This window comes from Mercenaria mercenaria, chromosome 19, assembly GCF_021730395.1.
Source record: "Mercenaria mercenaria strain notata chromosome 19, MADL_Memer_1, whole genome shotgun sequence".
Classification (NCBI taxonomy): Eukaryota; Metazoa; Mollusca; class Bivalvia; order Venerida; family Veneridae; genus Mercenaria; species Mercenaria mercenaria.
Genome location: NC_069379.1, coordinates 18972130 through 18987890, shown reverse-complemented (window position 1 = coordinate 18987890; position 15761 = coordinate 18972130). Strand labels below are relative to the sequence as shown.

At 33.4% G+C, this 15761-nt stretch overlaps 1 protein-coding gene across 1 annotated transcript; it reads left to right on the top strand.

Annotated features, from left to right (window-relative positions):
- Positions 1–304: 304 nt before the first annotated feature.
- LOC123541897 (mucin-like protein) lies at positions 305–15636 on the top strand. The gene is made up of 9 exons (XM_053530909.1): positions 305–542; positions 3632–3830; positions 4416–4606; positions 5446–5539; positions 7670–7751; positions 8789–9013; positions 13447–13627; positions 14050–14352; positions 15279–15636. Exons 1-9 carry the CDS (start codon positions 434–436, stop codon positions 15467–15469), a joined length of 1575 nt encoding a protein of 524 aa, XP_053386884.1. The 5' UTR covers positions 305–433; the 3' UTR covers positions 15470–15636.
- The last annotated feature ends 125 nt before the right edge of the window (positions 15637–15761 follow it).

Genomic DNA, 15761 nt, shown 5'->3' with positions numbered 1-15761 from the left:
AAGTTACTTAAAAAATTAATTTTGCTTGAAATTTTAAGTATATGTATAAAAAAATTTAATAAAAACATACTAAAATTTCAACAAATTATGCTATCGAATAGACTCACTCAAATTTTTGAAGTCAGTTAAACATCAGTTAAAAATTATACATGCGATATAAGTCATTTATCAGATATAATATAAATTTGTGAACCTTGTTCAACATTGCTGTTCATTTAGAATATCGACCATAATATCGTTATCTGATTGAAGAGTGGCATACATTACACTATTCCGTGATAACGGCCAAAATTATCAGCTATCACATCTCATAGTTATCCATATTTGTTTAAAAATGTTTTGACGTTTTAATATTATGTAAAAGTTTTCAACATAGCCTTTATTGTTCGGTATCCATTAAAGTCCCATTGACGGTTTGTTCCGAATAACATTTATGGAAACTAAAGCAAACAAGTTTGGACTTTTCGAAGGGAATATGACTCGAATGACGGTATTTCTAATATATGTCATGTTGCTTGGTGAAGCAGTAGGCAGAAACATCGGTGAGAAAGACTCTTGTTTATTATTGTCTTTGAGAATATTTTTTCAGCTTATGATATCTACATGTTTCAAGTTGAATGAGTGCATACACATATGTATCCACATATTTGAAGTTGTCAGAACGCATATGATATCCGCATGTTTCTAGTAGAAAGAGTGCCTACGTATATGATATCCACATGTTTAAAGGAGAACTAGCACATACATATATAATATTTACACGTGTACCTGTTTCAGGTTAAACGAGTGTATACGTATATTATATCTACATGTTTTAACGTGAACGTGTGTATACACATATGATATCTACATGTGTTTAAAGTTGAGCAAATGCATACGCATATGATATGCACATATTCCGAGGAGAACTAGTAGAAATACACAGGATATCAACATGTTTCAAGTTGAAAGACTGCATTCGCGAATGATATCCATTTGTTCAGTATTGAACGAAAGCTTATTATCTTGCCCAGTTATTTTTCTATCTTTGACGAAAGATTTATAAACTGTATCAATAATTAAGTTAATATGAGATCTTTATATCTGTATTTTTTTTATATCTGTATTTCTTTAAAAATTTGATAAATATTTTCAGAAATTGTTAAAAGGATCCGACGTTTATAGAGTCGGTTCAAAAACCGAAAAAAATCGACAGAAATTGTCCACTTTTAAGGTCGTTTCTTTCATCGAGTTATTTACAAAAACCAATGTTGCAGCGCTACACATCTTTTTTTTAGAGTTAAATATTGTTAGAAACAGTCTTTGCATTATTTGGAAAGATTTGTTATATAACTAGAATCATTTAATATAAATGAAAGGTACTGGGTTTTCAAAATGGAAAATAATTCCCCTGGTGAAGATCATAGTAGAAGCATACTGACAGACGGACAAACGGACGTGCAGTTAAATAGCTATTTGCTCGGGGATACAAAAATTAAATGCATTAAGAGAATATTAACATGCCACACTGTTTTTCAGCAATTCGGGAGAGCAATCAGATCGCTGTTATATAACTTAATTTCTTTTCAAATTGACAGAGATACTAAGTATAAATCTAGCGCCCCCGCTTAGCTCAGTAGGGAGAGCTTTGGTCTATGGATCGCAGGTTCGCGAGTTTGATCCCCGGGCGAGGCATATTTTCTCCGTGACGATTTGATAAAAGGCATTTTGTCTGAAATAATTCGTCCTCCACCACTGATAATTCATGTGGGGAAGTTGGCAGTTACTTGCGGAGAATAGGTTTGTACTAAATTAAATACAGACTCCAGGAACAATGGTTAGGTTAACTGCCCGCCGTTACATGAGTGAAATACTGTTGAAAAAAAAAAACCGGCGTTAAACAGAAAACAAACAATGCAAACTAAGTAGAAATTATAAAATTATTAAACACATTCCTGTAAATGCATTTTACATCTTTTAAATATATGTATTCATGTAAAAGCACGTGTGTTTGAATGTGAGTCCATTATCTTCATTTATAGGTAAAGATTTACAACATTTACTTCCAAGAGGAAGTATTTTCTTTTCAACAACATTGTACAGCAATTTCAAAGATTTCGAGTTATCCAATTGTGTCGCGTTATCTATAGTTTATATTTGATAAATGTATTTGGGATGTTGATTACGGAGTTAATAAGACAAAAACAATTCTTTTACAAAATATGAAATGGGAAATATTATGCATGTAGTTTAGGTCTTTCTATATATTTATTCATTCTTATGTCCAACTCTGATTCAGGATTGCCGTTATTACTTTCGGAGAACATATCAATATTGTAATGCTAACTATGTACGAGAGGTGTTCAGCTTACAGTTGGACACTTTTCCAACGTTCATATATGTTCATTGACCTGTATGTCATTTGAACAATTGATAAATTTTGAATCCGTTAAAAACGTTATCATTCTGCAACGCTTATAGCAAGACAGAAAACGTGTATTAATAGTTTATTGCCCAGATTCTTCCTATTGAGTTCTTAAAATATGGTTTAGGTGATGAATGGTCTTTACTGTGCGCATCTATTTTCGTCTCCTAAAGATTACCTTTATAATGTTGATCATTTTCGATTGTGCAGACATTTTGGAATTTATTCCTCAATTATGAAACTGATATTAGTAATGAAGTTAAACCAATAGATAAAGTGAACTGTGCCCTTGATTTGTCAAAAATGAAATACACTCGAGCTTCTTCATATCTTCATGTTTATGCCTTAAGATATCACTCAAGCTAAATTAAAGGATGGGCTGAGCCTGTTGGTCGATATATGACATAAATACATATTTCATTATGATGACACTTTAGCACCTTATTTCTTGTCCAGTCATATGTCACACAATTATACAGTCATCATTTCTTTACGAACCTTGATTAATATCTGAATTTGTACACGTTCGAGTGTATGATTGTGATCTGTATATTTGATAAAATTGCATAAAAAGTCTTAATTATATTTTGCGTATAAAGAAGAACAAAGGTTCAAAAGGTCGGGCTTTAGAAACGTAGATATATAAGACAAATCCCTACAGCTGCGTATGTATGCATGTTTACAATTTCAATATGTGTACAAATGTACAAAGACAGTGCATATCATACCTAGTGTTTTCAGATCATTGATGGATTCCAAAATCTAATCCGAATAAAGATAGTAACATCTGCAACAATATTTGCACAAATCATCTCTCTCACCATATTTTGTTTTGTCTCAATATCAAAGAGTAGAGATATAAACGACGAAAGATGCAACAGTATCGGAGTTACATTTTTCTATTTATCTAGTCACCGGAGATAAATAAATCCGTCCATTTAAGCAAAAAAAAGTACAATCTATGCAAAGAATATCATTCACATACCAGCATAATGTTACATTAAATGCTGGAAGAAGAACAACTTTTGACTGCGTGTCTGGAGATTAGTTCAACTTAAAACATTTTTGATAACCAAAAAACAAAACAAAAACTAATCTGCGACGGGTGATTCCCAAATAGTGGTAGGTATTAGTATTTCTATTGCACAATCATTTTTGTTGTTTACTGAAATTTTGTTTAGCAAATGTAGACATCGGAGACTAGACGATTTATGTTACATTTTCCAGATACCGAAAGACAGGATTATTGTCGAAAATTTACTTCTGATAATGAGCTGCAGAATCTTATAGCATCTGGTCGCAGAGGAGCAGAGCCGTGCCCTTGTATTGAACAGAAAATTATTCTCGATAATACTTTTGAGAAAATTGAAAATTGTTACAAACAGTGGTTCTTTCGAGAAGGTGCAAAAGAAATGTGTTGCTATAGGTAACATAATTTATTTCATTTATTTTGCTACGTTTAAACGGCTCGCAAAATTGTTAGATGCAAGTTAGAAAATTAACAAATAGTACTAAAATACAATTTTCGTTGAATCTATAAGTATTTCTTACTTACTGTTTATTTTTGAAATTTATCAAAAACAGGTTCTTTGGGATCATGGAGCCCATTCAACATATGTATAATAGAGTTCTGCCTAAGCCGGTGCTAGGGGGCGTGAGAGATGTTGCACATTTTATAACCTCTCATGAACAGACTCAGTCAAACTGAGTCTGCTATTATTATTCTTGGTTCCAAAGGATCTTTTTACAGATTTTATATTCTATGAAACATATGTTTAATAGATTTATGCATATTAAATTTGACCAATGTGATATGCAATCATATATAGGATGCTGTTTGTAAAATGTAGGCTCATAATGGTTAAACAGCTAGTGCCACAACAGCAGAATATAAAAACCCTTTGATAGAATTAACTTAATCCCGAACCAAATCTTAAATAGGTCACAGCAAATAATTTGTGAAGTTTGCGTTTATCATAATTGTTTTAACCTATCTTCATTACATTTTAAGTGAAAATGGTAACCTGATAACTGGAGGTTCATCAGCTGGATATCTTATACTTGAGACAAAAGAAGAAGTCATTGGAAAAGCTCATCAAGATTGTTGCGGAAACGATTCAACTATATATAAACATCCATGCCAATCATTCTATGAAATCAATCCACCTGAAAATTGCAGTGCATATCTTCCACCGTCAGAAGGTTAGAATTATGGTTTTATACTTATTTTAAATCTAAAAATGAAATATGTTCAGCTTCAAGAATTATAAAAATATTTTTAAGTGTGTAAGTACCTATAACTTTCCAATTCTTATCATTCGTCCCATTTGAGTTCAAATTAAATAACCACTTTTACTCGTCCTTTCCCCAAAATTGTCGCTAGAGGCCAAAACGAGTTTGTACATGTATAAGTCGGATACCTGATCCCAATTCCTATCTGTCTCGGAGCTATTATGGACACTTCGACTGCTGCACCAAGGTTTGTGCTGTTTTCGAGCTTATAAGTTATAACTAAAACGAGGCTCCATATTTAGGGTCACCATTGGATCAATTGTTTTACAAAGAGGCAAAGAAGAAAATCACTGAGATATCAAAATAGTGTTCTGCTGCAAGTTTCATACACACAAAATATTATTCGTAAAATTGCCGAGATGTGCTTACCACGTAATGACTGGATGTTTAAGGCTAAAATCTTGACCATCTCAGAGGTCAGATTTCAATTTCATGTTTATATCAAAACGTGTATAACTTTAACTAATAACTTAAAATCTCTGTTTACTAGCATTCAAAATTATCTTTATAGTGGCATTTAAATAAATAAGCTAACGCTCAAGAAATTGATCAGTCTGATGGAAATGATCTCACTGTAGATATAGGCTAAGGATTTGTTAATATCTTAAGGCGTTTGGTGGACATGAAACAACAGACAAAAAGGAATTGTGTGTAATGAGATAAATAATTCAAATTAAGATAAAACTCGTGGTTCATTTATATAATTAATTGTTTTGATAGTGTACAAGCATCTCAATAAATTATTTTAGTGACATCTTCGGGTGATCCTAGGATCGAAACAATAGATGGAAATAGCTATGATTTCAATGGTCACGGGGAATACGTGTTTCTCACTGATAACACGTAAGTGATGCACTTTTGTTTATTTTACCTTTAGGAGATCAGCATATCATATCAGCATACTATATATGTTCTGTATGTTTTATTTTATGTTCATCTTTTTTGTAAATGTGTGTAAAATTTATTTTGAGTAACAGTTTTTAAATATCGAAATATGTTAAAAGCGAAATAGATACACAATTTGACGAATGAAATATTTCAACTTGATTTTGAAGCGTAAAGTCAAAACAACATTAACAGTAATAGCATGTGTAATGAAGTATTTATATATTTTACTTTTATTATCTTATTGGCTTCGATACATGATACTTTGAATATTTATAGGGTATTAGCTGTGTATCGTGAAATATGCACGAGCTCTGCAGCGGAAATCTTGCTCTCCAGAAATCGCGCAATATTTATCCGCGCAAGGACCAGACACAGTACATATTTCTTGGTGCAAAGCTAATAATCTTTTTATTACATATGCATTTTTCTTATCTACCAGACAATTAACAGTACATAGAGGATACTTGTTTGTTTGCAGTGTGATATTAAAATATATATTCACCGATACGGGAGACAATTTAATATTTTCACGAAGCCTGTGTGAAAATATCAGAATTGTCTCCCTTATCGGTGAAGATATATTTCGATATCAAACTGAAAACAAACAAATTTTCTTTTTTATTTTATGATAATTGGTGAAGAGCAACAATTTTCTGTTTATTACATGCTTACATGTTCAAATAATACCAATATTTCATGATGATAGTAGGATTTATTTAGGCTACCGTGTTACATATGATGCATCCGCTAAATTACCATGGACACTCAGGCACATTGATATCGAATATTGGTGATAAGGTCCGTGAAATCAACACGACTGCATTTTGTTTTTGAAAACAAAACCTACATTCAAAAATGTTTGTTAAAAAATGCACAATCAATGTCAATGCCGTCAGTTCATTGAATAACCGGAAGTTTGCTTTGCTTACAAACGCTGAAGGTCAGATAAAAAAAAACACGAAAAACGTAAACAACAGGAATATCCGAAAGTTCTTGGAAAATAAAGCTGCAGAATTAAATATCATCATGGATTTAGTGGAAATATTGGTCTAGGTGGCTGGCTGGGAAAGAAGTTCGACGAAAATGCTGGCATATTACGTAAGGTTGAGTTGATGTCTTGTGATAATAAACTAAGACAACAACCAACTAAATGTGCTGTCTCCAGTAAAATCTACCATACGATAGTGATAAACCGATTAAAAGTAGAGGAAAGACGTATCTATAGCTACATTAACGGCAAGGCCAAGCAACCAAGGTAACACTTCTGGATCAGTGCTGTTATTTCTTTTGCAAATTTTATTATTGCAAGCTTGTCCTATATAGGATTGTTTAGCAGTACATGACTCTTGTATGGCTTGAATGTAAGAATAATAATAGAATACCAGTAATTATAAAGGCAACAAGGGAGTTCATTAAAAATATATTTCAGAGGAAATAATTTTATCTGAAAAAAAAAGAAGTTTGGCAATGAGACAATCTCACTGATATTTTTCAGTATTTCATCAGTTAGCATAAAATAATATCCTTTTATCTGACAAATAGTATTAGCTTTATAATAGCTGAACACAGTATAAATCTGTATACCACATAGATACTGGACGATTTTTAAACAATCGACTTGATGGCATTTAATTATGAATGTAGCTTAATGATTTCGATTTAATAAATTAAATTAAATAAAAAGTTAGCGAATGACAACCGTTGTATATTATAAAAACATTAATTTGATATGTGATGTTAGTGAAATGGAAATATCACTGTTCATGAACTTTTTATACGCAACGAGACTACGCACCCGACATGATATGTAGAGATTATAATGGTAACATACTGACGTAGTTGGTCTTGTTGCTATGGCATTCTGACTCAAAAAACTTTAGGTACCAATATTTTGCTTTTATTGGGTTCTAATTCATATATTGTCATTCTTGTTTTGTCATGTAGGTTATTAACAACAGATCTGCTTTTGTAAACAAACGTATTTATTATGTTGTTAAAAGATATTTGCAAGAAGCTTTGCGTCAGCAGATTTGATGTATATGCCAGGGAAGAAATAATTATACAGTTATTTTGCTATTATTTCAGCAAATTCGAGATACAAGCTAGGACGGGGTACATCGTGAAAGGAAACAAGGATTTAACGATGTTTACAGCTTTTGCATTGTTTGTAAGTCAATCATCATGAACACTATTTCAACTTCTTTTGCTTAACAATGTCCTATAATTCTAAGGCTTGAATAATTACTTGTTAGATATATATCATTTTAAGACATCATTTCAGTCAGAATGCAAAACAGGTCTCGGGAAAAAAGAGCAACCAGAAATGAAAAAATAAAAGAAAGTGTGCTTCGAAATACCCATCGACAGTGAATTGGGGGAAAGGAAGGGGAATGAGGAAGAAAGTGTGGGGGGAAGGGAAGGAAGCAAACTTCACAAGCATGGATGTCCAATACAACATACAAAGCGTATGTGCGGACAAGAAGCAAGTTTGAAAATAAAAACATCGAAATAGAAGGTTCTGTAAGCTTTGTAAATACATGTCAACATGACACTTACTGCATTTTCAACTTGTAAGAACAGACAATACCAGTATAATAACTTTCCGGCATGACAAACTCTAGTTTTAGTGACAAAATACCATATTGTATTAAATAAAACATATACTATTAGCATTTAACCATTAAAATTAATAAATGTCAACCTGAAAACAAAGCATTGAAACGTTTATAAAATCTTACGATTTAAGAGAAGTTTTAACAGATATTGTATGTGCGACCGGAGATAAAACAGCTCATTATACATATTTATATATCTACATATAAGTCAGTTTTATACACAAAATAGTGTCATGCTCGTATGTTTGTCCAAAAAATATAACGCATTCGGGTTTTCTGTTATCTGACATATAACAACAATACTTTTTCCTTGAGAGGTTTCTTTAGTCATTACCTGCAAACAAACTTATCAAACGTCTTTGAAACCGATTGCCTGTTGTACGTGGTGATTCTGAAGACACATAACTTAGACTTTTTCTTGCTTTGTTTGCCCAGTTATATTTGAATACTAAGTATGTAAAAAAATGTAAAAGAATACATCACTTTATATCAATTGTTGAAGAATATACTTTCACTGTATTAAGTTAATTCTGATAGAAGAATATTAGATGTGTTTAATTATTATTAAATACATAACTTCATAAAACAGGATAAACAAAATGGCGAACAGATAGAACTACACTATGATAGAGGTGCAAATGACATACGCTTCTACCGAAACGGCACATATAATGAGATTTGTAACGCATCATCTCTTAAAGGACACGGTAGACCATATCCCTGTGAAATGCCTAAACAATATAGCTGTTTAGTTCTAGCAGGCGGTGGACAAATTATAGTCCAAAAATGTGGTTTTGGTAACTATGTCAAACAGGTGAGTACATGCTGATAAGGACGCCCGCCCGCTTAGCTCAGTAGGTAAGAGCGTTGGTCTACGGATCGTGGGGTCGCGAGTTCGATCCTCGGGCGGGGCGCATGTTCTCTGTGACTATTTGATAAACGACATTGTGTCTGAAATCATTAGTCCTCCACCTCTGTTTCATTTGGGGAAGTTGGCAGTTACTTGCGGAGAACAGGTTTGTACTGGTACAGAATCCAGGAACACTGTTTAGCTTAACTGCCCGCCGTTACATGACTGAAATACTGTTGAAAAACGGCGTTAAACCCAAAACAAACAAACAAACAAACAAGCATGCTGATAAGAAAAGTATTTTATGCTGAATATACTGAGCACACATGTTATCTATTTATTTATTTCATTGGGTTTAACGTCACGCTGACACAATTATAGGTCATATGGCGACTTTCCAGCTTTGATGGTGGAGGTAGACCCAAGGTGCCCCGCCCCCCACCCCCGTGCATTATTTCATCACGGGCGGGCACCTGGGTTGAACCACCGACCTTCCATAAGGCAGCTGTTTGGCTTCCTCACTTAAAGAATTCAACGCCCCGGGTGAGGCTCGAACCCACATCGATGAGGTTCAATTGATGTGAAGTCAGCGACCTTAACCACTTGGTCACGAAGGCCCCACATGTTGTTATATATATCCGATTGATTTGATTATAACTTTGCCTTAAGCTGTATTTATAATACAAGTATGCGCATCAGGATAAGACGACAGAAAGTGTTCAGAGAAGTTTATTTTACTTGTTTGGGTTAGCGCTGTATTTCAAAAGTATTTCATTACTATTTCAGAAATATACCGGCTAGCTGGTAGTTAAACTAACGACTGTACCATTATCAACATTCTCAAGTAACTGTCAATTTTTCCACATGAGAGTTAGAAAAGATTTTCAGACACAATGTCTTTATCAAATCGTCACGGAGAAAATAAATCTCGCCAGGTTCGAACTCACAACCCCACGATCCATCAATCTACACACACCCTCTTGTGCTTACCTGATGGTCAAGAATTTGAGAAGACTCTATCGGTTTGCCAAGGCATCGGCTTCAAATCCCGGCCCGGCTCCTGTAGTTTGTATAAAAGACATTTCTATAGAAAGACAGTTGTATAAAGTTTAGCCGGCACTATATGTTTTTCAGTTTATTATCTATGCTCTTTCTCACTGGTCAGCACACTAATGTAATTTTAAAGATATCTCTGTAGCGAATCAAGGATAAACTCTGTATATGACAGGGTTTATTTAATGTAACATTGAATGTGGTTATACAGATTAAGGGTAAGGATAATTTGTTTATATATTGAAATATATTAAAAAACATGAAATTACATTTTTCAGAGAAACACGAAATTGCATTCACAACGTCATAGTTATTTTGTACTGTCTATATTTGATAACAAATCGTTTAAAAATGCTAAATTTTACTTTCGTTCCATTAATAAAAACTCCCTCTTCTTTGACTTATTGTTGCACTTACACGTGCTAGTGATTTAGCTCCACCTAAAATGTTTTAAGACTGTTCAATACTGTCAACAGCTCATCATTTAAAGCCTGTGTTCTAATTTATTATGCATTGTGGATATTTCCTGTTCTGTAGTTGCAGATGTCAATTAAAATTATCAAAGACAGGCAAACTTTTCTTTTATAACATATAAGATTTCATTAAAAAGATTAGAAAGTTTATTAACTGTCTATTCTTTTTTCCGGTTACTATAAGACTAAAACAGACTATTTTTGAATTAAAGTGTACTGAGATGTTAAAGACTTTGGGGTACTTAGTTAATCTATTACACATTGGCATTTCCAAAACAAAAAACTTTCTACATACATGTTACAAACATAGCATATACTTGAACTGATTTATTTTATCTTAAATAGATACTTATTGGTGGAAATTAGACGGTGACTATATTTGTACTGAAAACTTCTCAGTTTGGGTCTATGGTTGATTTGAATACTTGTCGGTAGACATTTTCCTACTGTATTTCTTTTTTATCCAAAACACTTTCCCATTTAGCTTCATTTTTCATTTTTTCCTTTTGTTTTCATTTGTATTTCATAAAAGTATTTATTTGCTGATTTCGTTATAGATGATTTACTTCTCTTTCGTTTTTATAATGAATTTTATAATGAATTAATTGTTAAGGTATCTCTTTTGATTCTCTCTGGTTAAGCATTCCATATAAATTCAAACATTGCTTTTATTATTTCACTAATTTTGCTATCTGAGGATGTTGGTAGCACTGTGAGCGGGTATATATTTATTTCGGTAGAGCAAAGATCTTTATAGCTTTTACTTTGCCAAGGAGTGCTAATTTTCTATAATGTTGCTGTTGTTTTCGACAGTTTTTTAACTTATTTGTCTTAGATTCAAGATTATTATCAATGTTATTTTCATAGTCGTCGAAAGAGACCATTCCTAGTCCGATGTCCAAATAAATCTATTTCTATGTTTAATTTCAACATTTATGCTTTTAACGACCAATCTTTTAAAACAGCAGATTTATCAGTGTTTTAACTTTAGGCCCGACACATTTCCGAATCTTGTAATAACGCTGATTTATCGTTCAATAGAAGTTACTGTTCTGCTATAATCAACGGTTGCATCGTCTGCAAAGAGTGACTGTTTAAACTCTTGCCCATTTATTTGTGTACTTTTTTATTAATTTGTCTTTCGCAATATAGTTGTTTAATATTTCAATACAAATCATACATAGCAGAGATGACAGTGAACATTCTTGTCTTACGCCTCTTTCGATTCGAAAAGTCTTGGACATTAACAGTTATTAATCACTACACTTGAATCATCATTTTAAAAAGTTTCATCCATTTTATGAAGCTTTCACCAAAGTTGAAGTATTTCTGGCTTTGTACAACGGTATTACTTTAGTGCCGGTAATGAAGTATTTCGACCCCCATAGAATAACGACCCCCCGGTCATTATTCTATAGAAAATGTGACTCCTTTCCTGTAAAATATTGACTCCCCTTATAAAAAACTGACTCCCTTTGAAAACTCTATAGAATAACGACCACCCGGTCATTATTCTATAGAAAAACTGATCCCTCCAAGTAAAATACTGACTCCCTAAAGATGACTCCCTTCGAATCTCATAGAATAACGACCCCGGTTATTATTCTATAGAAAAAGTGACTCCTTCCATGTAATATTCTCACTGCCGAAATTACTACATTCGAACTCTCATACAATATCGATTCCCGGACATTATTCTATTTAAAAAAAAGTTACTCTTTCCGTGTAAAACACCGGCTCCTAAAAAGACTTTCGACGATAATATCTATTAAAAAGTGATCCCCACCAAACCTAACGGACAATTTTACTAGATCTACAACTCTAATACCCTCCATTGCCAACATTAACATTTTGATTGTACTACTACTACTGGTGCCGCTACTTCTATTGCTGTTACTACATGTACTTCTTCTTCTTCTTCTACTACTACTACTACTTCTACTACTACTACTACTACAACTGCTACTACTGATACTACTATACCTGCTTCCACTAATACGTCTTGTACATCTACCTCTTCTTCTCCTGCTGCTGTTGTTGCTGTCACTTATTCCTCTGCTGCTGCTGCTGCGGCTGCTACTGCCACAGCCACTACCACTGCCACTACTACTACTACTACTACTACTACTACTACTACTTTCTATTGTTGCCGCTACCGTACTTTACTGCCACTGCTAAGTATTGCAACTTCTATTAATACTAAGTTCTATGCTAGCAGTTTCTTGTGCAGTTTTCTTCTGAAGAATTACTTCATACCGAAGTTTGCAGGAATTATTGACACTGGTGTGTTTTGTGAACGTATTGTGAATTGTTATTGTATACACCAAGATACAGCGTCTAGAAATAGAATCACCATTCCCGTTGCGGAATGCTCTGATTTCTGTGTCAAGTGATGGCATCTAGGGCTAATGGTCAAACGGAAGGACGGACGGACGGACAAGGGCAAATCTATATGCCCCCCCCCCTCCCCCGAGTGGGGGCATAAAGTGCAGCAATTAGGCCTTAGATACTTAGTTATCACTAAATTTGACCAAATGACCGGGGGTCGTTTTTCTATGGGAGTCAATATTCTTCGTGAGGTTCAGTTTACTTCACGTGGGGGAGTCGTAGAACTATGATCTGGAGGTCATAATACTATGACCGGGGGGTCATTTTTTCTATAGAATAATGACCGGGGGTCATTATTCTATGGGGGTCGAAATACTTCATTACACTGGCTCTATCTGGTGGTTAAGATAAAAAAGTTATTAAAATATAATCTAGTTTGCGTTCTACAGTTCATCAGACAGGTTGTAAATGTGTCGGTTAAATTCCAGTTTAAATGAGATGTATATTGCCATTTAGACTTATCATTCTCTTTCATGATTTCAGATTATTTTCGGAACTGATAATCTTTTGAGTATACGTATTACCCCTTCTTCAAAAGAAGTTATTAGGAAAAACTTAACTGGGCTTTCAGGGCACCTAGAAAACGGTTTCTACATAATGCGAAATAAGTCAAGAGTAGCTGCAAACGCATCTGCCTCTGTGTTGTTTGATTTTTCGGAATCTTGTAAGTTTTGTTGTACTTGTTTAAACCTGCTTTAAGTGATGCTATTAAACATGTAGGCTAATATCTATATCTTTGAAATAGCATAAACTACTATTCGACAGATTTAATTACAAACTCTTGATAATGTGTCTTCATAAACTGTTCGAATTTCATGTAACATCATACAACACTTTGATTTATTTTTAACAAATAATTCCAAAATACCGACATTGACTAAATGTGCATTAAAGATGAGTTTAATTTTATTTCTTTACCTCGAAGTGATTTAACAAATTAAGCACATACAAATAGTTTATTATAATTAGAAATTTCATTAATCTAAGACTTTCACTTTCTTAGACTTAGGTATGTGTATGGTGCAAACGTTCTCATATGTTTCTCAAACTGGCAGCATGAGAACTCAAAGTTTTGTGACGTTTCAGGGGCTCTACAAAACGATTCAGAAAGTATTTTCAAATATGAGCATACCGGAGGAAACTTTACATCACATAACAAATACCATACACGCCCAAAATTTCTTGAAGATTTGGTGGGAAATCTAACGGCATTATTCGAGGTATATACTATAGAAAATATCACACTTTTCAACAACACATGCAGGAATTACTGGAACAATGAACCTAACGAGCAGTGTTTGCTCACGATAGCAAGGACAGGGGATTACAGTTTTGGAGTAGCAGTAATGAAAGAAACAAATGCAACACGACACAAGTGGGATATACTGCGTAATAAAATATTTAATAATTTGCATTATGTATAGGTAAATATGCACGTTTGATAAACCGGGAGTTATGGAGTAACGTCATTTATCCGGAAAACGTAAAGTCTGGAATCGACGTACGAGAATGAACATCATTTATGAACTAAGGACAACCGCTGTTTATATTTATTGCAAATGCAACGTTACTGTCTTTCTAACGTTTATGTAGAATATCAAAACATCTGACAGGTTAAATAATTTAAAAAAAAAAATAGAATTAGCTTGAAATGCGCGGATTTCTTTAATCATGGCCAAATATCTAAAACAAATGAGTACACAGATCAAACATAATATAGGTCATATTGTATCAAAGTTTGTGGGAAGTTTCATTAAAATCTACAGTGTAGAAAAAAATTATTCGTGAAAATTAGGAAATGTTATCAAAATTATGACTCCCCATAGACTCTCGCTATGAACACTTTAGTGAGGTCATTTTGTACGACTCAGTAAAGCAAAATCTCGAGCACACGTGTATATTTTGAAATTTTGAAAAATCTTGGTTTGTTACATTGTACAAAGAATGCTTGATCCGAACGTACAAAACTACCTTAATCGAACTAACTGATATGGCGACTTTACATATATTTTAGGGGATTATAATGTCTTGTTTACGGCTCAGTTGTTTAGGAACATTTCAAATTAAGGAGTTTAAATACAAATAAGATGTTTGATAATCAAAATTTATGTTGTGCTTTAGCCACTGACTATAATGATATAACATCTTCTTTTAACAATTAAAATATTTTCAATAGATAGAAGAGCATTATAAAAGTGTTCTTATCAGACTACCCAGTAATTTGAAGTTTTCAGTCAAATGTTGCACATTTCACTGTTTCGTAGTAAATGAAGGATACAAATTTGATTTGCCAAACATTTGTTCAACTATTTCAGACAACAAAGCTCCAGAATTTTCGGACAGATTCCCACATGATATAACTGTACAGTATAAAAAAGGTTCCATCTGGTCGATAAATCTGACGGACTTCGTCACTGATGACCTTACTAAACAGCAAGACCTTACACTTGAAGTTCAGACGAAACTGCCGACATCAGAGTATATATTTGGTAATACAGAAATATAGTTCGCGCAGAATTAATAATCATTTAACCAATATTGTATTTAGTTAACTGTGGATGTGAGTGATGAATGAATAATGAACAATAAGGATATATTTATCAGCTTAGCTCTATAACGTTTTCCCAACCTATGTGTATGCATTTGTTGGCATGTTTTCATCAAAAGAAAAAACAAATGGTACTATGATTACGTCATACCCTGTCTCTCTTTACCTGTATTTGTATAGTACAAAATATAATCATAATGGAGGATAACAAGTCCTTTTCAGTAGCCCTTTTTCAGATATATGTTGAATC

Bases quoted from the DNA above. Each gene is read 5' to 3' on its own strand.
- LOC123541897 (XM_053530909.1), top strand. From the start codon at position 434: ATGGAAACTAAAGCAAACAAGTTTGGACTTTTCGAAGGGAATATGACT. The intron at 9,014-13,446 runs GTGAGTACATGC...TCATGATTTCAG, and splicing joins TTGGTAACTATGTCAAACAG to ATTATTTTCGGAACTGATAA. The intron at 13,628-14,049 runs GTAAGTTTTGTT...GTGACGTTTCAG, and splicing joins GTTTGATTTTTCGGAATCTT to GGGCTCTACAAAACGATTCA.